The sequence below is a fragment of the Rissa tridactyla genome, chromosome 7 (assembly GCF_028500815.1).
Source record: "Rissa tridactyla isolate bRisTri1 chromosome 7, bRisTri1.patW.cur.20221130, whole genome shotgun sequence".
Classification (NCBI taxonomy): Eukaryota; Metazoa; Chordata; class Aves; order Charadriiformes; family Laridae; genus Rissa; species Rissa tridactyla.
The window spans coordinates 42,469,383-42,495,373 of record NC_071472.1 but is presented as its reverse complement, the minus strand read 5'-3'; the positions used below and the strand labels follow the sequence as shown (position 1 = coordinate 42,495,373).

The 25,991-nt window shown below is 45.9% G+C and overlaps 1 protein-coding gene across 14 annotated transcripts in view; it reads left to right on the top strand.

Moving 5' to 3' along the window:
- The window catches only part of LRRFIP1 (LRR binding FLII interacting protein 1), a 113,393-nt gene that overhangs the window by 33,879 nt on the left and 53,523 nt on the right, over nucleotides 1–25,991 (top strand). For 10 of the 14 annotated variants that reach the window (XM_054208103.1, XM_054208104.1, XM_054208097.1 and 7 more), the window contains exons 2-3: nucleotides 15,297–15,383; nucleotides 23,404–23,421. In XM_054208103.1, coding sequence (XP_054064078.1) covers nucleotides 15,297–15,383; nucleotides 23,404–23,421 — 105 coding nt within the window. Of the gene's footprint in view, nucleotides 1–7,049; nucleotides 7,205–15,296; nucleotides 15,384–23,403; nucleotides 23,422–25,991 lie in introns of those variants that run through there. The other 4 variants (XM_054208105.1, XM_054208101.1, XM_054208092.1 and 1 more) reach the window with 3 other exon arrangements.

The window sequence follows — 25,991 nt, the reverse complement described above, 5'->3', positions numbered from 1 at the left end:
TTGTGAAATTCCAGTTTTGTATTTGTTAATATTGTCAGTTAGCTGGTTTTGTTGAATTTTTCCCACGTAGGTATCGCTGTAAACTCAGCAATTCTCATTCATGTACTTGAATGAGTGAGCCAACTGTTTCCAAGGCCAATGTTGACTCCCTCAAAACTATTTTACATGAGTAACAGTTTTGATCTAAAGTATATGAGCGCGGTATTATAGAGGGCATATAAAACGTGTGGTTTTGTTCCTTGAGATAACAGCTGTAGGGTGACATCCAAATTCTTCTCTGGTGGCAGCAGCCACTCGTGGATTTAGGGGTATTTTGAGAGGAAGCGCCAATTGGAGAAGTGACGTAAACGTGGTTAGTTGATACTGCGCTGGTCCTTTGCCAAGGACGCTACCTATAGAAAACTGGGCGGGATTTAAAGCTGTAACACGCTTCTGCAGAGCTGCCAGCCACCATTCTGTACTGGAATTGTCCCGTTTTCATAATCTGGAAAAAAAAAAGCAAAAACCAAACACACCAGAAAAAAATCCGCTCCCCCCTCCCCCCCCCCCCCCCCCAAAAAAAAAAAACCCAAGGAAGAAAGAACAAGTTATTTATTGCTAAGCAGCAGTGCAAGTGGTATGCCCTATATGTACAGACTCTTGTCAGTTTAGGATCCCTTTCCATTTGTAAGCAGTTGATGTTCCTGTTCTCCAGGCTCTGGAGCTATGTTGCTTATGAAAAAAATCTCTGTTTTTACAGGATTCTACAGAACTGTTGAGTTGTCATGCTAATTTTCTTTGGAGTCTTGCCTCTGAAGCTGCTTTGAACCCTCATGGAGAGGGTTGGTTTGAACTGAAGGACGTGCTTCGACCACTTTTCCTAAAAAAAAAAAAAAAAAAACAAAAAAAAAAACCCATTTAAACCCATTTACTCAGGGAATAAATGCCTCTCAACCACTGCTAGGATCTATGGAAATGGTTATGGGATACCTCACTTCTAACAGGTGTTTTGAGGTCTAATCCCCGTGGCAGGATTTACTTTGTTAAGTCACGTGAGCTCACAATGGAGCTTGGTTATTGTTTAGGCTGTATTTTTAGCAGCGGCCCCTTGTGACTGCCCAGCAATATAATTTATGAAGCAGGACACAACTCCCTAATTGTCTCTTACATCGTGGAGCTGTACATGCTGTTCACTGCGGCCTTCTGCAGAATAAACATTCTCCTTCTTTATGGGGGGGGGGAAAGGTCCGTGTCAACAAGACTTTCCAGCCTCTGGTCACATGCTTAAATTATATCTCCGAGATGGGTTTCCTGGCAAACACATAAGCAAACGTTTCTCCAAAGGGGACAATGTTCATGTCTAAATTCCTCATTAGTCGTGGGTCTCTTCCCCTCCTCCTCTTCCCGGTCTTTTGGCTCAAAATGTGAAGCAAGAAGACCAAGAATGCTGAACCCTTAAACGCAGATAACTTGCAACAGCACCATCGGCATGTCAGAGGGGAGCGTCTGCCTCTTCGGACTGCCTGCTCCTGGCGCTGGGGAATTAACGGAAAGAGAAGAACAAAGCTCTGGTATTCTGAGAAACTTTAAGAACGAAATAAGAAATCAGTCTTGGAACACCCTTGCAAGAAAAACTTGCTATGAAAAGACTTCTTATTTAGTCTCCCACCAAACTTCAGTCTTGTAGGATTGCATCGTGTGATCGTTGCACGTTCAGGATGCTGTACCAGTTTGTTCTCGGTGGTGAATGTAGTCAAACCTTTGGGCTGAAACCATAATTATGCTTAGGTGTAAGTCTGAATTTTTGGACTTGGCTTTTACTGTGAGTTGGATGTTGGTTGCCTTCTTGTGTGTGTGTTGAGCTGGAGTTTGATGAGGTAACCATGGTGCTCCCAGAGTTTTCAAGTGCTTCTTGCGTTTCCCCACCTAATGCCCCAACGGGGGTAGGACTGAGGTGCAGAACCTCTGCGCTTCTGCGGGGTACTCTTTGAAATTACTGTTGGGTTTCCAGTTTACAAAACTTCTGGTCGTGGTGGAATTAGTTAATGCAGCTTCTAACTCTTTAAAGCTTCTGAAGTTTGAGGTAGAGCCTGGGAGATGATAAAGCCTAATATTGTGGGTGCGCCAGCAGAGAAGCACTTTTTTTACAAGGCAAAGTCTCTTACTGGATCTCCTTTGCATATGGTTTTTTACACGGATATCTGTATATTCAGGTTCTACAAGATGCTCCTAACCAAAGCTTTTTTGCTCTCATCTTTTAAAATTCTGTAGCTTTTTTTTTTTTTTTTCTATTGTTAAGCAAAGGCACAGACATGTTTAAGACTAGGTCAGGAATTCATTGGCTTATGGGAACTACTCTTAAATCTGTCTTTTCCAATATGGAAAGATCATGTAACTTTTCATATGCCTTATATTTCCAATTTCTGAAGCTTTCTGATAGTAGCGAGGCCTTAATATATTCGATTTCCAAACGTTCACGACAGCGTTGCCTTTGAGTTTTGAAGTGGAATGGATTCCCTGAGCTGAATGATAAACGTGCCACGTATAGGCTGCCCGAGTGTCTTCCAGTTTCCCCACTAATGTCATCCAGTTTGTCTGACTTGAGTGCGGCGAGAAGCCCTTGCGCCTGGTTCAGCAGTTTCCTTCCTCCTCCTTCCTGCCTCGCGTCCTGCCCTCGACAGAAAATCATCTGTTGATACTGGCAAGTACATTTTGGTGATGAAAACCGGACATTGTTTTCCTAAGCAGCACTTAGTTGTGTATACTTGAGTTCATTGCCTTGGTTACGGTTTGCAAGGAGGTTTTGTTAGCTTTGCCAGCGGAGCTGCGAGGCTGCCAGGATGCCCACAGCAGACGGATGATGCAGGGACATGCGTGCGCAGTTTCTTCTGTCTTTGTGGCTTCAGATGGGCGTTACTCCAGAGATCTTTATAGACTTTCTTGAACAGTAGAAGTACAAGATTACGAACTTAAAAAAGGCTCGAGTAAACAAATTTTTCTAATTTCTCTTCTAATATGGCATACTTTCCAGCCTTTTTTTCCACCCAGTAAGACTTGCTTTGTCTCTTCCCACTGGAAGACCACTGGTAAATGTGGTATGGAGGGACATTACTGAAATTCTAAGAGATGCTACTTGAAGAGAATAAAGGAAAGCCACAATGGAATTTCTTTTTTTAGATCTAAATGACGTAAGCTGAGTTACGCATGTAAGTGACAGGTAGTGTTGCAAGGTGGCTGTTGATACTGCGTAAGAATTAATATTAGGGTGGCCCAAGCTGGAGCCGGCGTGCGCTACGTTGCAGGTTTTTTTGGTGTTTAAACCCGTCCGTAAAGGTTTTGACTGCTTTATTCCTACTTGAATCCCTGCTTCCATGCCCCTTCAACTACCTCTGGCACAACATGCCTTGAGGACAGAAATAATCACTTAGGTGTGACCTGTGCTTCCTTGGAATTTGTTTGCATGATCGGCGATTGTAACATACCTCGAAGATGACTGTGTGATCTTTCCTTCTTCCTTTTGACGCAGCTCCTTGATAGTTCTGGGTGAAAGGTTGCAGTTCTGTAAAACTGATTTATTTATTTTTTTTAGCGTTTAGGCCTGGTTGGTTTTGGTTTTTTTTTGAGGAATGCGTTGTGTTGTGTGCCTTTTCTCTGTGTGTGTGTTTGCAGTGGTGAGGTGTGTTCCCCAAGGAGAGATGAGGAGTCTGTGCCATCAGAAACTGAGCTGCTGTCCTAAGCACGGTCACTTTTTCTGCTTTAGAAGTCCCTAAGATTAACTTGCAGTTAACCTGTTGGGTTTATAACAATGTCAGCTTTTTTTTTTTTTCCTTCTAACTCTCTTCTGTTACCTGTTTTTTCTTATGCTCAGTTTATCACGGTACTACATGTAATGTATATTTCCATCGTGAACATTCTCCCTGGTTAGATGTTTCTCGCTGAATTCGCGGCGCTCTTGCAATGTCCTGTTCCAGCTGGGAAACACGCGGACACAAGAACCATGTACTGAAGGCATGATATTTAGCAGAGCATTGGATTCTTTTGCTATCTTTCTGAGTACGGGGGTGGTATGACTTAAATAGACGCTGCATTTTTGAGGTGGGGGAAGAAAAAAAAATAGACTAATACTCACTTTCAGAGTGTTCTCTAGGTGCTGCGGGTCCCCCCCCCGCTCCCCCAAGTTACAATAGCAGCGGTTGGAAGGGCGAGGAGTCAGAGCTAACTACTATCAGCTTAACGATGTTAAATAGCTTTGGCAAGCGAATCAAGTAAAATGCATCACTGGCTTCCTAGATGGTGGCTCAGCTCCTGTAGTCGCAGAACTGCATGTGCTCGCTTTCTATTTAGCGGTGTCTGAAGGATCCAGCGGAGCGTCGAGCGCCAGGAGGAAGGAGAGGTGAGGAAGAGAGCGTGTACGTGGGTATACAGAGAATTCCCGTTCTTGGGAAATCTGTCAGGATCTGTTTGGAAATTCAAGCAGAATGGGCGTCACTTCATATAAAATCAGTTCAGACACGCTGAAGTGCATTTTGCGTGTTGTCAGCTCTGTATTCCCGAAAAATGGAAGTTCACTACTATTAAAGAGACCTCCTGATCCTTCAGTTCCTACCCAGCGGGTCCATAGCACGCTTGTCTATTTGAATTTGTCCTGAGGTATGAAGTGCTTCCTCAAGTAAACCAAATAAACCCAAACATCTTGGCTTCTGTGTTGATTTAAAAAGCAGTTAGAAAAAGGTGTGTGTGGGGAGGCGGGGTCCTCAGTCATTTATGCCTTGTATAGGAGGTACTCATATCCCTGGTGTATCTTTCAAATGACAGATAGTACAAAAACTGTACAGATTTGCCAGTAAACATAAAGGGACGTTAATTCTCATTAACCAAGAAAACCAGAACAAATTGTCTATTTTAAGCTAAGACGGCAATATGCATACTTCTTCATGCTGAGTTGTTGTGATGCTTCAGATTTACATGGTTAACACCAATTTCCTTTCCTTCGCTGTTAAAACTTCTACATATGAGGCGAGGCACGTTTTGTCTGTACTGAATAGTGCCTGCCTATGAAGCGTGCTGGGCAGACTCTATTGATTGACTTCCTTTTCCTCTTTTATTTCACACGTCTTGCTATGCAGGCGTACCTGCCGTACCCTCCTGCTAGCAGGCTTACCAGCAAGAAATTGAACACAAGTGTATCCTTGAATTTCCGGTTATCAGCTTTCAGGGTAGCTTAAGCCTGACTTTTTCTAATTAAAAACCCAATACCTTTGAGGCATGTGATTATGTTCCTGCCTCACTGGAACATACATTATTTATATATCTGTTAGTTGCTTTATTTTCATACACACATTGAAGTGGATTTAAGACAGTTCAGATTTTTTTTTTTTTCAAGCCAAGTTGGGTCCTTTACCCTGTAATGAAGGAAAATACAAATGAAGAGGAAACAAAATGGCTTGTAGGCTCAGCGGGTGGTTTTTGGAGTTTAATGATAGGTGGAGACTTTGGAGACATTGCAACTTTTCAGTACTTAAAGGGTGCTTATAGGAATGATGGAGAGAGACATTTTATCAGGGCCTGTAGTGACAGGACAAAGGGTAGCGGTTTTAAAACTGAAAGAGGGAAGATTGAGACTAGATATAAGGAAGAAATACTTTATGATGAGGGTGGTGAGACACTGGAACAGGTTGCCCAGAGAAGGTGTGGATTGCCCCGTCCTTGGAGGGGCTTGACCTCAGAACGGGGCTCTGAGCAACCTGGTCTAGTGGAGATGTCCCTGCCCATGGCAGGGGGTTGGACTTAGGTGGTCTTCGAAGCTCCCTTGCAACCCAAACCAGTCTGTGATTCTGTGACTTATGTAAAACCACAGCCTGTTTTACAAATGCAAAGCTTCCTCTCACTTCATCAGGGTTTCCCCCGGGGCCGAGGTGCAAGTTAGACACCCCTAATGCCTTTTATTTAAAGGAAGCATGTCCCTGTCCCCATGTCCAGGGACAGTGGGATGTGTCTGGGGTTCAGGGACTCAATGAATCCAGCTCAAGTATTGCTCACAAATGTAAAATAATGCCAGCTCTTATAAATTAGCTTAAATATTGTCAGCAGCATGGCAGCATGTGCTCTGCCAGCCGGAAAAAATATGGATTCTCTGTACCGGATTGGCAGCTCATGGAAAAACTGGGCTGAGATGCTGGGTGGAGGCTTCTCTGGGCTCCCCAGCTGACTGGGCAGGAGCCAGCGTGGGGTTTGGTCGCTAAGGAAAGACCTGTTGTGCTTGTCTCTGCAACTGGGGAGAACCCAGTGCCAGCAGGAGATGACTCTCCGTGTGTTCTGCTGTTGCTGCCGCTGCAAAAGTTGCAATGGGTAACACACGCTGCTTGAGCCTCCGTAACTCTCCCTTGCCCCGGTGGTTCCCCCCTGCCCTCTCATCGCTGCGAGGGGGTAGGTGTGTGCCCTTGGGGTGACATCGGGGCAATCAAGAGATGGTATGGATGAAATCAGGTGGAATGCAGAGATGGTGCTAATTTCCATGGAGACAGGGTTTCTGCTCTGCCTGTCCCTTATTCTTGAAGTGTTGTCACACTTAGTGTCGTTTACAAACACTTGTGTCCTCTAATCCTTCTGGCTTTTCCCTTGGTGTGTTCTAGGCACAAGAGACTTTTGAAATGCAGAATTCCCTTTTTTTTTTTTTTTTTTGGTCCAGACACTGTTCCCGATTGTTCTTCTGCAGTACTCAGACCTCAGTTAGATGCTTTTTTCCTTCTTTTTTTTTTTTTTTTTTCCTCCCCCGTCCTTTTCTTTTGCTCCATTTTTTTTTTTTAATTATTTTATTGTTGCCTGGAACGTACTGCTATTTCTTAACGGATAAAACCGCCCCCGGCGCACCCAGCGTGCGGATCGCCCGCTTTCGGCTCGGCTCAGCTCAGCTCTGCGCAGCACCACCACCGCCCCCCGACCCTGCTGATATAATTGCGGCAAATTAGCGGCAGTTAGGCGGTTTATTTCCCAGGCTCACACGCCGGCTGGTGCCTATAGGTGTTTAGAAGCATCTCCCAGCAGCCGCGTCGTTGCCGGGGCGGGGTGGTGTTTGCTGGGCCCTGCAGCCGGCCCCGGCAGCGCCCCGCTCCGCCCCCCGGGCCGGGCCGGGCCGGGCGCCTTCGTGCGGCGGGAAGGAGCGGGGGGAACCATGGAGGAGGAGGAGGCGGCGGGCGGCTGCCTCAGCCCGGCCGCCCGGCAGCAGGTAAGGGCGAGGCGGTGCTGGACACCCCCCCCCCCCGCCCCGCGGTGGGCTCGGGGGACAGCGGGGACAGCCGGCGGCGCTGCCCGGCGCTCCGCGTGTGGCGCGGCCCCGGCAAGGGCTGTCACCGCGCCGCCTCCCGCGGGCAGCCCGGCGTGCCCTGGGTGTCCCGGCTCACGGGGGTGGGGGGTGTCCAGGCGCCTGGGGAGGGTTTCGGGGCCCCGGAGGGTTTGCTGCACGTCCCGCCTGGAATTGGGTGTCCCCCTGGAGTTGGGGTGTCGCCCCCCGCAGCTCCGCAGGGGCGGGTGCCGGGGAGGTACTTACTGCTCCGCGGGTTGACAGCCGCCTCGGGTGGCCGATTCTTCACGTCGCACGGAGTTTTCTAAGGCTTTCTTTTAAAAATCGGGACTGACGTGTAAGCTACATACTGCTCAGCCTGGTGCAGGGAGCAGATATCCCAGCTGAACCTGTTGCACGTTTTCTAGATAAAGTCTCAGAACAGCCCCCTGTGACCATAAACTGGTAACGGGTTGATTAGTCACCCATTGACACAAACTGTCACCGCGGGAGAGGAGCTGTTGGACAAGCCCATCTGTCCACCCATGCTGGTACGTGGATATTGGAAGGGAATCCTTATGCTTATGTGCAGGCTGAGGTTCAGGAACACGCTGCCTTTTAATACTGATTTGCATTTAAGAGAAAGGCGAGGTGTTAAGCAGGATGTGGACTGACCGAGCCCGAGGTGACTCACAGGCTCATTGGCATATGAGTAAGTGGTGCAAAGTATGTTTATATTTATAACCCAGATTAAAAAAAAAATTGTCAGGTAAACGTACTGGTTTGACCTCTAAACGCAGAAGTCGTTTATGGAGGCTCTTGTTTCCATGCTAAGGAGCGCGTGATAACTCACAGCGAGCTCCTGGAACTGGTTTAGGTCACTTGTTACTCAAGTGGAGATGGGGAAAGACGTTGCCGTGGGTTAGCAGTTGTTTTACCCTATAGCTATACCGGCCAGGTGTGCTACAGGAATATTGCAAGTCAGGTGCTGCTTGCCCAAATAGCCTTTAAATTCTTTAGAAGTATAATGAAGCTTAGCAGATTTCTTTTGTCTAATGAAGCGTATGACTTATGTAAATAGAGTGAACGGTTGTATAACACTGGAGGAAAAGCTTTTATGTGCAGAATTTGGAATGGATCAGTCACGAAAAACTATGCTTGCCCCAAGATGACTTACTGGCTGTATCTTAAACATGTTGGCAAGAAGTTTAAATCGGCCTGAGAGCAGTCATTGCAGAAATACATAATAATAGTTGCATCCAGCGAGCAGGTGTAATTTAGTTGGGCAGACTTGTGTTTGAAAGTTTCTCTGGCAGTGGAATCAGCTTTCGGAGTATGGTGTCGTGCTGGCAAACTAACTCTCCAGTCCTCCCCAAAAAACATGGTGCTAACTTTGATTACTAGTCTTAGGAGCAGATAATTTTGACTACGTTGAAATTAAAGGGTGCGTTGTATAGATGGAAAACTCTTACCTATGTAGCGATGTGGCAAGTCAACACAGTCATTTTTCACTGCTGAAAAAAGCAGCATAATTTCCTGCCTTTGTTGGCTGTTTCTTGGGGTTTCCAGTCAAACAATGAACTCTTGGACATTTCATAAGGGAAAAGCTCGGAGAATGCACACCTTCAGGATGTGTGTCATTAGCCTCTACCTAACGAAGTCACCTAAATAATTCTGTTATCAAAATGATAATGAATGTGCAGCTTCCTCGATGCTGCGCTCTGGGCCAGGAAGTCGTCGCTTCCGTAACCATTGTGCGCTGGAGGCAGTGCTGGGGACGCGGGTTACGGGTGCAACCAGACCTCGCCTCCTCTTGAGGAGTGGTGGTTGAAAAGGGTGCAGTGGGGTGACTCCTCGGCAGTTGCAGATCTCGTGCTCTCACTTCTCCCCCCTGCCTTGTGCTGCAGGCAGGAGGAGGAGATGCTTCTCACCCTTTCCGGCTGATATCAAACATCTCTTTGGGCTTTTTATCTTTTTTTCTCTCTTTCTCCACCCCCCCCCCCGGTCTCTTTTTGCCCCCCCCCGTCTCTTTTTGCCCCCTCCCTCTCTCTCTCTCTTTTTGCCCCCCCCTCTTTTTGCCCCCCCTCCCCCTCTCTTTTTGCCCCCCCTCCCTCTCTCTCTCTTTTTGCCCCCCCCCTTTTTGCCCCCCCCCCCCGCCCCCCTCTTTTTTGCCCCCCCTCTGTTTTTCAGATGCAGTGGTACCTCAGTAGCGCACCAGGTTACAACCTCCTTAGTTTTTTTTTTCCCTGCTCAGAGCTAAACGTACCGAACTCCTTAAGGCAGGGTGAAGATCTGCTGCTGCATAGGACTGGATTTTAGTTTTAAAACTAATGACCCTCAAGGGTGTCGAGTGCTGAGCAAGTGGACCAACAAAGGCAACGAGCGCTGGGGAGTGCAACAGTATATTTCTTTTGGGCCTTGGAGGCTGTAAATCTTTCAGGGCAACTGCAGTAACATGACAAAAATGCACAATGTGTAGTTGCAGTATTTGAGCGAGTTACATAAATAAAGGCGACTATTTTTCAGCTGGGGTGGATTTCCACGTTCATCTCAGCAGTGTGGTTGCCATCTCTTCTGATTTTGCCCACGGGGCTTTACAGAAGCCCTTTAGGAGGATTTTGGTGTGTTTGTGGTGGTTTTTTTTTCTGTATGACATGCACAGTACGGCTGAAGCTGCCAGCTCTTCTTGTCAGATGAGCAATCCTTCATAAAAGGGAAGTTGCAAAGGCTTTGCAATGAGTGCAATTAGGCTTCATATTTTTATTCTTCTGTTTTTGCCAGTGATCTGTCACTTTTGATTGAGGCCTGTATTGCTCACTGAGTCACTAGTGAATTTTAGATGATTTTAAGATTACTTCCTTCAACCTTAGGGATTTTTTATTTTTTTTTCGTCTTGAATCTGTTGAACAGTTACTTACGCTGGCAACCTTGAGGCTTTAATTTTAGCTGTTCTAGTTTGAATTTCAGAAGTCTGTATGCATTTATTGGTGATTTCATGATCTTCAGCTGCGTTTCTTGCACGGTACGGTGTCTGTCTCTGCTGGCGCCCTCAGAGGTGACTTGGGTCTGGGCTCCGACAAGTGCTTGGGCTGGCTGAAGGCCAGAGCCACCCGGGCAGAGCCTGTTCTGGTTTAGTCAGCGCTGAGAGGGAGAGAAATGTGAAGTTAAAGTTGCTGTTTGCAGGGTGGGCAAGAAATCAAGGTATTTATAGCACAGAACTATTAATGTGAGAGCAGAGTCCAAGACTTTCAAAGAGCGTGGTTTGACAAACTCAAGCGAGTTTAGTCACGCTCCTGCTTTTGAGGACGAGGTCCGTAATAAATCCGATGCTCTCGCATATTACTCTAAAAGTCCGTAGGTGACAGCGGAGGTCATGTTACGAATGTCTGTGCCGTGTGGCTTGCCGTTGGGATAGCCACTCCGGTCAGTAGGTGGGCTATGCTTCTGCACAGGAGAATCCCTATCTAATAGTCCCTGTTTGCCTCCCGCGCTGGCTGCAGAATTCACTGGGTGTTAGGGTTGCTACCAGATGTTTAGTTTGTTTGACTTTGAAATTGTACGCAGTGAGCGTTAGGTGTGGATTCATCCCTGCCCTGATTGATTTGCTTCCTCGAAGCTCATGAGCAATGCCTGGTTTGTCACCGATGCCACCTACAGAATGTCAAAAATACTCGAGTTAAGTAACTATAGCAGTTCAAGCGTGGTAGAAACGGGATTATGAAGGGCACAGGTTGATCATTACTGACCAGCCTGATGATGGTGTAACACATTTCTGCCGCGTTGGGGAACATCCTCAAAGGCTCGGGGGTTGGAAACACTGCAGTGGGATATGGGACTTGTGCAGCTGGGGCGCTGCTTTTGCTCTCTCTCAGGTGAGGACTTTCCTGGGGACCTGTGAGTGTTCAGGAGCTCTGACTTACCCTCCCGCGGACTCTAGTGGTCCTGTTTTGTGCCTAAGGGAGATGGATGACAGTAAGAGCGTGCCAAGGCTTTCTTAACCAATTCTTACACGACGAAATGAAGTACATTTTATTTGATGGAAGTGTTTGGTTCACCCTTAATCATTATCTCAATGCTGTTTGTATCACTGATACCATCAGAGGCCATTCCTTATCATATTGATCAGATTGTTGCGCTGAGAATTTGTTTTTCATGTGTATTTCTTGTCACCTGTAGTCTCATTTTGCTGTGGATTTGAAAACCCTCTAGGGAAGGATGGCCTGTCTCTTACAAACCACCGTTGTCCAGCACAAAGGAGCTGGCGTTTCTGTTGGGAACCATGATGAAAATAATTGTGTGATCATCCAGGTAGCACCCAGACACCGCTGTGAATGTGTTTTGAAATGTCACAGCCGGTCTGCTTACAGTATTTGATGCAGAATACCAGACCTTAAGGTAGGAACTAACAGCAGCCTTCCGACATACGAGATGAGGTTACTGGGAAGCCCAGAGCCAGGCTCTTCATGGGAGTGCGTGGAGGGAGGATGAGATGGTGGGTTTTGACTTGAAAGAGAGCAGGTTCTGACACTGATGTGGGGTGGGGGAATAATTCACTGTGAGGATGGTCAGGCATCGAAGCAGGAGCCCAGAAAGGCTGTGGAGCCACCAACCTTGGAGGTTTTCATGAGTCAACTGGACCAAAGCCCTGAGCAACGTGGTCTTGAATTTGATGCTGACCCTGCTTTGAGCAGGAGGGTGGACTGGACACCTCCCGAGGAACCTTCCAGCCTGAACAATTCTGTAATTCTTTGTTTTCGTGTGATAAAAACGAGTTGCTTTAAAATACTAGTGTTCTGGGTGGAATAACAAATTGTTGGCTTCTTACAAAGGTACCGGTATGCTCTAATGGCAGATTTTTAACTTAAAAAAGGTTAAAAAGCTACTTAAAAGGATACAGAATATATTGGTTCTTTTATTTGTATTGAAAGATACTTAATGCTGAAGAGCCATGTGGTCACCGAAAGAAAAATTTCATAAATAAAAAATATGCTTGTGGCAAGATGTGAGCCATTGTTAGTCAAAGATACTAAGGGAAAATGCGTTTTTCTTCTGGCTTGTCTTAAAGGCTTGCCAGTTGGCTTTGCATAGGCAGGTGGAGGACTGCAAAGCTGAAATGGAATAAACTAGAGACACCCCATGGATTGACACTTAAAACTGAAACATATCATACAGGCAACCTGTCATTTACTGGGATGTTGCACAAAGGAAAATTAATTTAACTTATTGCAGTTGGTATCGGTATCTAGGGAACCAGCAAGCCTTGTTCTCTGGCAGGCTTTAGAATAACTTGCTAAACTCTTTTTATTTTTTATTTTCCCCTTCCATTTTTCAAGTAGCTTAATTTCATTATATATCGTGTGCACTTCTGGAGGATGTATAATTCTGCAACATAGCTAGCAAGCGTGTAAATCCTGTAATCATGCAAGGAAAGCAGAAGGGGAGATACTCATGTGTGATAAGCACAATGTCTGAATTTTCCATACAGGCGTAGGGTTTTTCTAACATGAAAGCTCAGCTGGTTATTGACATTCATAAGGGCAATATCTACAATAGTTTTCACATCAAGATAATCTTGTTTCTGTCTTTTTCTGGCAGGTGGGAAGTTAAGATGCAGTTAGTTCTGTGCTCTTTGGTGTATTTTGCTTGTGGGGACTTTAGGGTCCTTTGTTTTCCGTAGGAGAAAAATAGACCTAACTGGTTGCACTGATGTTCTTCATCAGGTGCAGTTTTCAAACGTATGTATGGTGTTAAGTCTGACTTTCGTTTTTGTGCTGTTTTTTAAGACTACTTACAGTTTGGCTGTCAGGGTGAGGGAATGCATCTCTAAACCATGAGTCAAAGGTGCTGTCTAAAGCTATGTCTCCTGTCCCCTCTCTCCCCCAAAAGTCGTTAATGAGCTGGAGTCCTTGGAGCAAGATTCCCCTTTCTGGGGGTATGTGGGTGTTGTGTTTGAGCGGCTCCTGGCAGAAGGCGGTGGTTGTTTCCCGGTGTCAGGGGTGGCCTGGCAGCTGCTGGGGATGAGTAGCCCGGAGCAGGTCCTTGTCTCCCACACTGTCCTGTATTTACAGCGGTTCCGACTGTGGGACAGGTTTACACTAGTGCTTCCTGAGGTTCTGGTAAAATAAATACCAGTTTATTTTCAGATAAACAGAAATGGATCACGTCAGGCCAATATTGTACTTGTTCCAGTACCATCATTTCTTACCTTTAGCGTACATCGTACAGTGTGTTTATATAGTGGTCATAAATGATTTCAAACAGGGCAGGTAAATCCTAACGCTGCCTGACAGGGATTCTGCCTTTTATCTGCCCACCAGCGGGGCTGCAGGGGATTTTTTTGGACAAGATACTTCAGGTTGGGAAGTGCTGTTGAAGCCACAGTCCCTGGAAAACGCTTGTGGTACCCGTGCCCGGAGCCCACCGTTGTTTGGTTTCGTTATAAGTAACGGCGACCTGCCATGAGGAGAGGAGAGGGTTTTCGGGTGCGAGCGTGGAGGTCTGCTGTGGGTCTGAGGCTGCAGGTTTCTCTCCATGGTTGCCTTGGTATCTCAAAATTCAAGCCGTGAACTGAAGAGAGCAGCACTGTACAAAACCGACCCTTTGCTCTTGCTGCCGCGGGCATTTTTACCCTCCGAGAAGGGTTTTCTGTTGTTACAAGTAATTTTTCAGGCTGAATTGTCTGTGTTGAAAGGATTAAAAACTCAGTATGTTTAAATAGACCATATTTGCACAACAGGGAGCTGTGATAGTCCTCAAAAGGAATGTCGACAACTGAATGACGGCGGTATTCAGGGATTGGGGCTGTTTGTGGTGGGGTTTTGTAGAAGGTGGATGATGTGAACTTAAGTATCGGCCTAGTGTCTGCGTACTTTGGATTTTGTTATCATTGATGAGAACTTAAGATCTACAGCGCTGCACGGCTCCTGGTCCTCCCATACACCAGCTTGTGCTTGGTTTTCATTAGCCCTTTTCTGTTAGCCGAGAGTTTCAGCCAACCTTCTCCTTTTTTGTCTTTTTTCCGTGTTTTGTTTTGCGTTTTTGAAGGTTGCGACCCTTTTCTGCAAGTCTGAGTGGTGAATAGATTTACGGGAGGGAAAAGAAATTACACCTTTCTTTTTTCTGGTTTTCCTTTCTGTTTAGAAGCGCTAGTGGAAGCGTTGGTGTTTTGATTTTTCTGCATGCTTAACCTTGATGTTACTGCGTTTTTTTTCCTGTCAAATTTGATGCTGTAGTTACTTACAGTAAGAGGTTTCCGAAGCAGTTTTGCTCCCTGCTGAGCTATTCTGAATTAAGCTGGGTGAACCCCTCGCAGTCGCACTGTACCAAGCCCGAGCTAATTCTATGTTTTTCGCTACGAGACTAACTGGTTTTGCCTGGGATTAAAAGCAGAATATTAAAAATGTTACTGTATAGCATGTTCCAGCACTTCCACCTGTGCTGAAATGAGGAAGCACTGGAGTTTTCCCGTTCTTGGCGGATTTCCACGCTGGAGAGGTTTGGACTTGAATATGGACGTCTGGAGATTTTGAGTTAGTGCATTTTCTCAGGTTTCCTAATCCTTCGCCTCCGTCATTTCAGCCCTGGTTGTGCATCGTCATGCTGAACAGCAGTGTTTACCCGACTGCTGTGCCCACGTATGCGAGCGCAATGTCAGCGGTTAGGAAAAATGGCACATAATGTGTTCACTGTTGGTCAAATTAATTCATCAATGAAAAATAATCTGTGCTGCAAGGGGCGGGGGGGGAAGAGCCAAACCTGCCTTTCTTAAATAAATCTTGCTGTTTCTTCTCTATCCACACAAATAGCAATTAAACACAAGTGCTAACTGAGGGTAGTGCCTGCACGAGGGTGTATTACCTGCCTGTGAAGCATAACAAGTTATGGAAGGCAGGGCCAGTACATGTAATAGGGAATTAACTCCTACAGATGTGTTTACAGTCTTGCCGAGTCTCGTCCCCTTATTTTGCGCCCTGCTTAACGAGTGTGTTGCGCGTTGAATTGTCCAGCCTTTGTTTCATTGCTGTGCTCCTGTCTGCAGGCTGAAGCAAGGCTGGCAGCAAAGCGAGCGGCACGGGCCGAGGCACGGGAGATCCGGATGAAGGAACTGGAGAGGCAGCAGAAAGAGGTACGATCAAGGCTGGAGGGGTGTGTTTCGATCATCTTCTTTCCCGAATATATGTGTACGTAATACGAGGTCCTGGAACAAAGGGTTAATATATGTTTGGCTGAAATGTTTAATAGTCTGCATGGAGTTAGTTGATCATAGGATGTAGCCTGGAAAAAAAAATTGGGATTGTAGCAACAACTTTATCTTGGTGAAGCCAGTATAATTATTCACAGAAAATGCTGGTGGTTACTCAGTAATCATTGTTTAATAGTAAACTTTGAAGTATGCAGCTTGTTTGTGTGTGCATTGGGGGGTGTGGGTTCTTATCACTTCATTAGGAATCTAATGAATGTGGAAGACTCTTGGCCCTTGTCTAAGTCTTCACTTGCACGTTGTTTTGCTTCGTTGCTGTGAAGCTGGCGTTGCGGTCGCCCCTGTTTGCTAAAACGATGGTCTGCTGTTGGCAGAAGTATGATAGACACTGAATTTGGGAAGAATGTTACCTTCTCCAGAGTGGTTGGGTTAAATGCCTGGTGTAGTCTCTCCCAAATTCTGGAAGAGCTGATTGTTTTATGCCATCAGCAAAGTTACTGTGCCCCTGCACGTCAGCGTGTGGGAGATCACGGCCTTCCAGTGTAGGAATGATAGTCGAGACCAAAAAGGCTTGTTCTGCTCCTGTTGTGTTTGACAAGTAGGAGCTGTACTAAATGTCATTCTCTCCAGTCCAGGAAGCGGAGAGCAGCATTTGTTGTGAAGCTCTGGAAGCTAAAGCAGGGCTGTTCAAACGGGGCTGCAAGCGTGGGGTGGCACAGGTGGACCAAACCAGCCACGAGAACAGAAAGGCTTAAAACTTGCGTTTGTTGCTGTGCGTTCAGTGGAACAGCAGGGTAGATGTAACAGGGCCAACGGCAATCATAATTTAATTGTTTTCAAATAGATTTGGAAGGAAAGGGAAGAAGTAAGGAGTTTGGGGGCAGGGTGTGGGAACACAGAGCAAGAATAAACGTCCCTCTGTGCTCTAGGGCGCAGAGAAGGATTCCGTTTCACTTTTAAAGAGCGAACGGGGATGTGATAGTAGAGCAGCGTCGGTGCAGGCTGCAGAGATCAGCCTGCAACAGAGGCGCTTGGGCAGTTTGCCCGTGCTCAGCTTTGTGCTGGAGTGTCTCCTCAGTTGAGGCACGTCTGGATGTGTCTCGGCACCCTGCAGCCACAGCAGGGTTAGACGTACCTGCGGACGCAGCAGGAGCGAGCGCTGCGGGGGAGCGTGGCTGCTTGTGGGAGAGAGGAACCTTTTACCCCCGTGGTCGCTGCTTTTTGAAGGATGTTTCTTGCAACCTGGACCACGTTTGGAAGGCCTGGAGTGCGGATAAGCGTCAGGGCTGTCAAGCTTCCTGCTGTGCCTACAGCCTGAGCAATGGGACTGGCCGAGCAGCCTTTGGGAGGTCCATGGTAAACAACCGCGAGGTGTTTTGTTTGGGCAGCAATGTAAATACGGGTGTCACGGCACCTGCCGGTGGTGTTACCATCTAATTTGGAGATAACTCTAATGCAGCTGATGACCCCCTTGAAGATTAAAAGCTAATGCTGCAAAGGGTGTCCTAGTAAATTGAAATTTTGGTATGAAAGCTAAAGCTTGTGTGCGTGCTCGTGCAGTTAATAACTGGAGAGCTAGTGATCTGAAAATCTGTGATTTCTTTGTATAGAGACAAGTCGCGTGGTGCAGGACATCACTCTGAAATACCAGATCCAGTGAAAGCTAAGCCAGATATCCACTACAATCTGCTTTGTAATTCACTGGCATAAACTGCATAACGTGACTACACGTTGATTTAATATTTTGCAAGCTTGGGTATTGTTTAATTTTTCTCAAATAGCTTCATCTCAGCCCCTAGATGCAAGGTAGGGTTGGTAAGGATGGCTGCAAGAAGCTTTTCAATGCCACAAGTATCTTGCAGATATAATAAAAGAAAGCGTAAATACAGAAAATCCCAAGCAGTGTTGAACAGGAGAGGTTTGGCACCTACCCCTTCCTTGGAGGAGAACATACTGTGATGCTGGTGTCCGTACAGCTTGTTGTCTGCTATCTTCGTTTTCCTTCGCACACTTTTCAGAGAAATAAGTAGCACGTTCCCACTACTGCCAGGTTGAATAACCAGAACTTAAAGCACTTGTTTTACTACTCCAGAAGCTTTTTGGAGCTGGTTTCAGGAGTTAAAAAGCAATAAATAAATTTATTGCATATGTGTGTACTTGTTCATGCTTAGAGCAATGTACGTGCCCTTACAGGCTTCTTGTGGAGCATGGATTACTTGAGAATATATTTATATTGTTGGTCTGGGTTAAAAGTTTCCAGATGTTACCATTAGAAGCTATAAACATGGCAGTATAGCTCTGGCTGGCAGTGAAATAGGGTGCTTTTATGATTTGGATTTGGACTGGAAATTGGCTCCTTTTCTGCCCACTGTCTAGTATTAACAACGTTTCTTAACGTGCTTCATTTTCCTCATTTTAAAATAACTGGATGATTTTTGCATCATGAGTCTATCTATGCATTTTAACGAATGTTCTGCTTGCAGAAAGGAATGCAAAAGCCCCAGGTGTCTGAGATTATTTTTTTTTCTTGCTCTGTGTCTTACGAAGGCTGCTGTGAGTAGAATAAGCAGCCACTTCATTAGAAAGCTGTTAAAACGCCCCGTGCTGGTTCTGTAGAGTAGCCATGTGTGAAGATCACACCAAAGATCAGTCTCAACTGTGTAGTAAAGCTCATCGATACGCGGTGAGGGCCACACGATGTCATCCCGAGCTCTTCTTTTGGCAGAAATTATTTCACGTCGCACACAGAATGGACAGCAGAAATTGCTGTGTGGTCTGTTCTTTTGGAAATTTAAGATTCTATTTCTCATCAGCCACGCTGTTGACGACATCCCTTCCAAAGGAGCATGGGATGAGAAGCTCGTGGCAGGCAGCTCGGCTTTAGATGGTGGTGAACGTGTTAGCTGGAGGTGGGGGCTCAGCCCTTGCTTAGGACCTCTTGCAGGTGGTCGCTGCTCTTCATCTCGTGGTTGTGTGCTCGGAGGGGCAGCTTTATAAACCTGGCTTGAAATATAAGGTGACTCTTAAGAATTCTTCTGGAAACTTAATGGGAAGCAAGGTACTGCGGTAGCAGAGCAGTAGTTGGAGAAACTATATTGCACCAATCGATGGGCTTTTGGAAGAAAACGGTCTGAATCTCAGTGCGGGATGCAGGGAAGTTGCATAGTGGAAGGCTGCCACCGTTCGCTGCGGTGGGGCAGGATTGCAGGTGTGCTCCGGAGGCGGTATCATCTCATCACCTGGCAGCAGAGAGAAGGATAAGTGTGCCAGGGTGGGTGGGGTTTTTTTGGGTTGTTTGGTTTTGTTTTTTTTGTTTGGTTGGTTGGTGTTTTGGTTTATTATTTTGTTTTATTTTTTTCCCCAAGGAGAGGAAGGTAAGGGGGAGAGCATGACTACAAGTTTAATAGGAAAGCAATCCAGGTAAATTGTTTTCTGAGCCTGAAGAAAGAAAACTAGCACAGGAATCATGATCTGATACGTGCTGATTTATGAAGATAAGGGGAATGGTCAGTTTCGAATGATACACAGGTGTGTAAATTTGTGTATATAAATATTTATATGTTTAGTAGAGAAGGGGTTCCTGGACATGGGGCTCTAAGAAAGGCTCAGGTCTAATAAATGGAACTGCTTGAACATTTCTGGCTTCTTATTCCGTGCCGCTTTGTTGTTGTTGTCCACCAAAGATGTAAATAATTAATCTGGAGGTCACGGTAGGTTTTCCTGGTATGCTTCCACGCATCATAACTCAGTAGAGGAGAGCTCTGACGTGAGGCAATGCCAATGCATGTCCGAAGCTGAAGGGACAATTCCAATAGATGATACTTACCCTTTTGTCATACCGCTGGTACCCACCCGGCTGGTGGGAGTCAGAGCAGTGATGGGTCCCATGTTTTTGACCATTCCATGCTGCCATGGTCTTTAGACACTGGGTTTTGCAGTTGCAGAGTCTAAGGCCAGTCTGTTTGGCTCGTACTGTAGAGATGTGTTTGGTACTGAGACAAATTTGACTCAACGCTTGTGTGCGTTCAGAGATTTATTTTTAATTCATGCAGAAGAGCAAGTCAGGAGTTGTTGGCTCAGTTTTTCTGAGTAACAAGTTGTTAATTCCTGTGCGGCTATGAAGTAAAATGGAAGAATTTTTTTCTGTGATTTTTTTTTTTTTTTCTAAAGCCTTTTTTCCCAAGAAATATTTAACAGCACTGTTTCAAGACACACAAAAGCTGCAGCATTGGGGCTAATTGCAGAGAATGTTTTATGTAGGAGTACCGTCTGTGTGTTCTGCTGGCAAGACTTTAAATGTCTCTTCGAGGACTGAGGCTTAGAGACCACAACTTAAGCTGATATTAGTGCCTGAAGTGAAAAGAGAATGATCTCCTCCCACTCCTTAATCTGCAAGACGAGGTTCTTGCATGCCAGTTCGCACAGCAGATGAGCCCGTATGTTTAGTTGAAGGCAAGAGCGCTGTGCTTGTCTCCTAGCTTCCTCTTCAGCTCTCGCTTTAAGGGCACAGCACAAAACTTGGCTTTGCTGTTTCGTAAACTTGTTCTTTACCAGCATACTCATTTGCACGTACTTTTCCTCCTTTGGATTCGTGTTTCTTTGGAATAAAATGTTACCAGTGCGTTGTGTTGTGGGTTTCTCTTTTTCTATGGCAGTTCCTGCAGCATGGAGTAAATTTAGTAAATGTATTAAAGCCAAGATAATGTGGGCAAAAGACTTGCAAGCACTCTTGATCTGCTCGCCTATCATTTTGACTGTGACTTGGGCCCCTTCTTCCCTTACTGGGATTTGGTCTGAGTTAGCAGGTCCCACGGTGCAGCTGGCATTCGAGATTGTTTGAGGCTGTTTAAAATCCCAGGCAGCGCAGGAAAAACCAGAGAGAAGCAGAATTCTCATGACTTGAATGGGAGGGGAGAGGCTGACTATTAAATTTAGTGCTAGCGTACGCAGGGAAGAAGTTACGGAGGTTTGTGATGGTTGATCTGTATCTTTCTTATAGAACCAGTGTGAAGATGCCCAGGAAAATCCAGAGAGGGACAATGCTGAAGGGGTTTTTAGCAGGGTCTGGATATCTGCCTTCTGCTGCCATCTAACCATGCTTCACTGGCTTGTTCTGTCCTGTTCAAAAGTTATTTCTAAGAAAAACTTCACTTCTGTGGGAAGCCTCATATGATGAGGAAACGAGGAAAGCAGCCTGCTGCTAATACTGTGGACAAACCCATGTTTTTTTTGTCATATTGTAGTACAGGAAAGTGCTATTTCAGGCATTTGATGGCTTAGGTGTCTGTGGACCATGTTAAGCTCTTTGTGGGGAGCATTCCTGCAACAGAGATTATTGTTTAAAGGTGTTTGATTTTTCCTGTAACATACTATCTAAGCTGGACAGTACGCTGATGAGAGATAAGTCGCTTTGGAGCAGAGCTGTTGTAATGCTTTTTAGCTGACGGATGGCCAAAAATTTCCAGGTTTTATAAAAAGTTGGAACAGTTACGATGACGCACTTTGCATTGTCCTCGTGTCCCCCTCCACTGCCCTCCGCGGTGTCTGGCCCTGAACAAGGGCCTTGTTGTTATTTTATCTCATGGCAATCTGGGTCCTGGACACAAGGTCTGGCTTTGTGCTCGACAGGAATAACTGCTACGCTGAGCCTGAAGCATTGGGGTTTGGAGAAGTAAGATTTCCATGGTGTTGCCTCGAAGCATGGGTGAGACAATGGTGTGGGAAAGTTAAAGCTTAAAGGTTAAACAGCTGCATGGTAATCACCACCAATGGTGGTGGTTGGCTCCTCTGGATGGATGAAAGGCAACGGAGAAGCAAAAGGTCAGAGGCAGCATGTAGTCTTGGGAACGCTGGGAAGGTTTAGTTCATTTTCCTCTTGAAGGTTTTCTTAGTAAAAGGTAAGCGAGGTGATTAGTGTGTGGGAACGCGAGCTTCAAATGCGGGTCTCAGTTATCCCCCATGCACTTGTAGGAATAGGAATTAGCGCTTCTGAGTTACTAAGCTGGGTTCTGCAGTTGTCCTTCACGATGAGGAAGGGGAACCTGATCAGGCCATGGAGGCAAGGGCTGAAAGAAGTACGCCCTGCTTCCCAGCACTGGCATCTCTGCCACACAGCCAGCAGCGTGGCTAGGAAGGCCAGCAGCATCCTGGCCTTCTCAGGAACAGTGTGGCCAGCAGCACTGGGGCAGTGATGGTCCCGCTGTACTCGGCGCTGCTGAGGCCCCACCTCGAGTGCTGTGTCCAATTTTGGGCCCCTCACCACAAAAAAGACACTGAGGTGCTGGAGCATGTCCAGAGAAGGGCGATGGAGCTGGTGAGGGGTCTGGAGCACAAGTCTCATGAGGAGCGGCTGAGGGAGCTGGGGGTGTTCAGCCTGGAGGAGGTTGAGGGGAGACCTTCTCACTCTCTGCAACCCCCTGAAAGGAGGGGGTAGCCACGGGGGGGTCGGTCTCTTCTCCCAAGGAACAGGCAGTAGGACAAGAGGAAACGGCCTCAAGTTGCACCAGGGGAGGGTTAGACTGGATATTAGGAAAAATTTTAAACTGAAAGTGTCATTGGGACAGGCTGCCCAGGGCAGTGGTTGAGGCACCATCCCTGGAGGTATTTAAAAGCCGGGCAGACACAGTGCTTAGAGATATGGTTTAGTGATGGGTTTGTCAGAGTTAGGTTGATGGTTGGACTCGATGATCTGAAAGGTCCCTTCCGACCTGGGCAATTCTATGATTCTGGGTTCACCTGAGGAGGCCCAGAATAGCAACGCATGGCAGGGACCCACTGGATATATCCCAAAACGTGGGAGCCTGACTACTGCCAGCTGACCAGCTGAAGATTGGATTCGAGGCAATGTCCCCTTCCCCCCGGTTGTGCTTGTAGAGCGGAGGGCTGGGGCTGGGGTTATTCAGTGTCAGGGCTTATCTAGGAAGATAAGCAGTGAGGCAGCTGTGGGCTTTCCAACCAGAGCTGTGATACCTTTCCTGCAGGTACAAAGCTAGGTGTTCGGCAGAGAATGAAGCTGCAATTTCCATCAGGATTTGTAGCTGGTTACGTGTTTTTGAACAAGAAGCATTTCTTACTTTAGAAATGCTAGGAGAAATGTGAGGGGGAGGAAAAAAAACAGACACGTTTTCTGTTTTCACATGGATTTACAAAGCTGATCAGTCAAGGGCAGTTCTCCACCTAAGCGAAATTCAGATGTATCAGAGTGGCGGTAATGCTTCTGTGTATTATTGAAATGGTTCAAGGCTATGGTACAGCTTTATAGAGTCAGCAATGCGTTTATTAGGGCCTGCAAATGGTGTGAGACTCCATGGAAACATTAAAAATTGAAAAAGCAACCTCCGGAGATCCTCCAGTGCTGGCAATGAATGTGCAAAGAAATTTTCACTTTTAACAAGCTGACACTGTGCTATACACGGGTGAAAGATGTATAGCATTGGTGCTTTTGTAACTGTGCTTCGTCAGTTAAGGACAAAATTTGGCCTTAAAAGAAGGACGGATTTTCTGTAGTTACTGCTGGTTGTTTTTATAGTGATGGTAGATGCACAACTGCCATCCAGGGTGAGTATTTGGGCAGCCGTTGCTTTGAAGAACGGGGGTTAAAGAAGGGAGATGTCCTGGCTCACAGCTGGGTTCGGCTCTGGGCTGGTGTGGTCTAAGGGACCAAAGGTTGCGTGTGCCTCCAAGAGCCCAGTGGAATGAGAACAGGAATGCTGTATTACAGCTGGGCACACGGAGGACGCATAGAATGTAAACGTACACTTTCATTCTACCAAACGCTACAAGGCTTCGATGTGCACTTTTTTTTGTATTTGTGTTTTGCTGTATATTCTGTATAAATGATTTATTTTTTTTCCCTTTCGAACGAGCTATGGAACATTGCATTGCTATTTGTTCATTCACGCTAGCTTTTGTTTCCTTGTTTCTTTCCTTTCCCTTTTTCCCCTAGATCTACCAGGTTCAGAAGGTAGGGCTCGCGCTTTTTCATTCTCCTTTGCATGTGTGTGTGCTCCCACGTTCCGAGTCTTGCTGGCATTTCAGTAAAACCTCTTGGGAATGGAAGATGCACAGCAGGCTTTGCATTTCCATGCCATTCCCTCCGTCCCTCCCGTGGTCTTGCGGGGTGGATAATAAAGGGGGGAGCTGGGGGAAGATGACCCGTGTAAAATGTGTCTGGTCAGGCACTTCATGTACTTTTTTCTACAGGCTGTTTGGCAAAGAACAAGCAATGAGCAGAAGAGTAATTTAGCAAAGCAGCCGTCCTAGGAGAGTGTGGTGGCTCCATGTGTCCCCGAGAACCATACAGACAAATACGTGTTGAAGGCCAAGAGTTAATGCTGAAAGATTTCAGGCTGGGCAAGCACTTAAGAGGTGCCGGCAGGAAACATGACTGACTTTCAGATGACTTTGCAGAAGGTCCCTGAAGTAAATGGGGGATGCTGGGCTTGAATTTGTAATCTTTTGGTAAATAAACTGTATGGCCTTTCTTCCAATGTGACCTAAGCATCATAGATGCTTTTGTATCTCTCACCTCAGTTTAAAGGCAGTTTCCTCTTCATAGTTCCAAATGACGGCAAAGAGGACGATAGTAATAATGATAATAATAAGAATAACTCTAATAGCTCTAACTGAGGTCACTTGCTATGTAAAAACAGAGAGTTTTTAGGGTTTGTGTTATGATATTTGGCTGTTCTGTACTTTCAACACATGAACTGTGTGGTACCCAGAAAGAGAAATAGCTCCAAAGACATTTTGCAGGGAGGGAGAAAGCTTTCCTCAAGCCTGCCATTTTCTACCCTATTGAATATTTCCTTTTTTCCTGTGATATTTTTATTGCTTGCTGACTGATAAACGTGTCCTAAACCCCCACAGCCTGTTTGGGTTTGTCCTGGCACTCCGGCAGCCTTACCTGCACGTTTCACTGGCTTGACCTAGCAGTGCATGCGCTTCTCGGACGTTGCTCTTCTCCTCTGTAAGCGCGGCCGTGTGTGAAGACGGCTGCTCAAATCATGTGCACTGGTCTTTAATCCTCACCCCATCAATTGGCAACAAACATATCGTACTCGTGTTTTTATCTGTGGAGCTGACCACGTACTGAGCGACTCAAAATTTAACATCTGCCCACGGATCAAACAGGCTCGTTATCAATCTCCTTTATAGAAGCTAATTTAATCTTCTGGTAGAAGCGCAGCCCTGTGGGAGTGGAGGAGGTTGTTTACTCTTGGTGTCCTGGCATGGATGAGAAGATAAGTGGGTTAGCCTCACAACATCCCCTCCTGAGTTTGCAAGTCTAGCAGTTTCGCTGTCACTTAGTGAGCAAATCTGATCCGCAATTCTCTCTCAATGGTATTAATGTCATTAATTATTTAATTGTAATATCGCTTTTCAGGGTAGAAGAGAACTTGAGTCTGGCAAAGGCCGCTAACTAAAATCCAAATGAATGGATAAACACCTTTTTTTTTTTTTTTTTTTTTTTATTCTTTTCCCTTTAACCCTTACAGTCCCCTCGGGGCAGAACAGAAGAGTCATCATAGAGGAAGAACTGGGAAGCGGCCGTGGGGGCAAACAGCCCTGAGCCTCCAAATGCCGCCGGTTCTGTCCAATGTGAGATGTGCTATTTAAAAGATTATACATTAAAAACAGTCTCAAGGCAATCGCATTCATTAACATTTTTCTTTTGGGGGGTATCAAGCATGTAGCTATGTAGCTTTAAATGGTGGAGGAAAAGGCAGTAAAGTGGAACTTCACTTGTGGCATGACAAGTTTTTTAAGGGGTATTTCCTTATCTCCCTTTTGCAAAACTGAATTCAGAAGCTTCTGTTAAAGTAAGGAGAACAGAGAGCAGGAAGAGGAAGCAGCCAACCTTACAAAAATTACTAGCCTGTTTATGGATCCTTCCTATGCGTGAGAAAAGGATTCTCCGTTTTCGTAGTGGTTTTTATAAATTGGTTTCTAGTGTTAGAAAGTGTAATACATCTCCTGGGGAGGAAAGAAAGCCTCTAATAAGGCTTTACCTGACCTGATTTACTACAAAGCATATAATCGGTAGGTTCTGATCTTGTACACAATGCTGACCAGCTGGAGTTCATACAATTTTCAGGGGTCACTTTCAGGACGGGATGTACCTAAAACTCAGTTTTACAGCAGGCTGTTGCATGTGTTTATGCTTCTGCCTGGAAGCAATTAATCCGAGCGTTTGTGAGGGAAGCACGTAACGCTTGAAGAAACAACCGTTCGTGTCACTCACTCTAATTTCACGTAGTTTAAGGGAGAAATTTCACTTGCGTGCAGTTTGGCTAGGCATTGTATAGGGGTATTAGGTGTGTTTGAACATATGCTGAGGTGAATTGCAGGGAAAGCAGAGGGGAACGCTTTCCCTCTCTCATGGGGATGTGGTTAAAGAGCTTGTTGAACCGTTGTCTCTTTTCCTTGTTCCAGAGAGATGTTTGCATACTATTTACATCCGCAATGCAGGGAATTTATTTCCTGTTTTCAAATTATTGGCCTGGAACCTTATTTTCTAATACTTTTCCAATA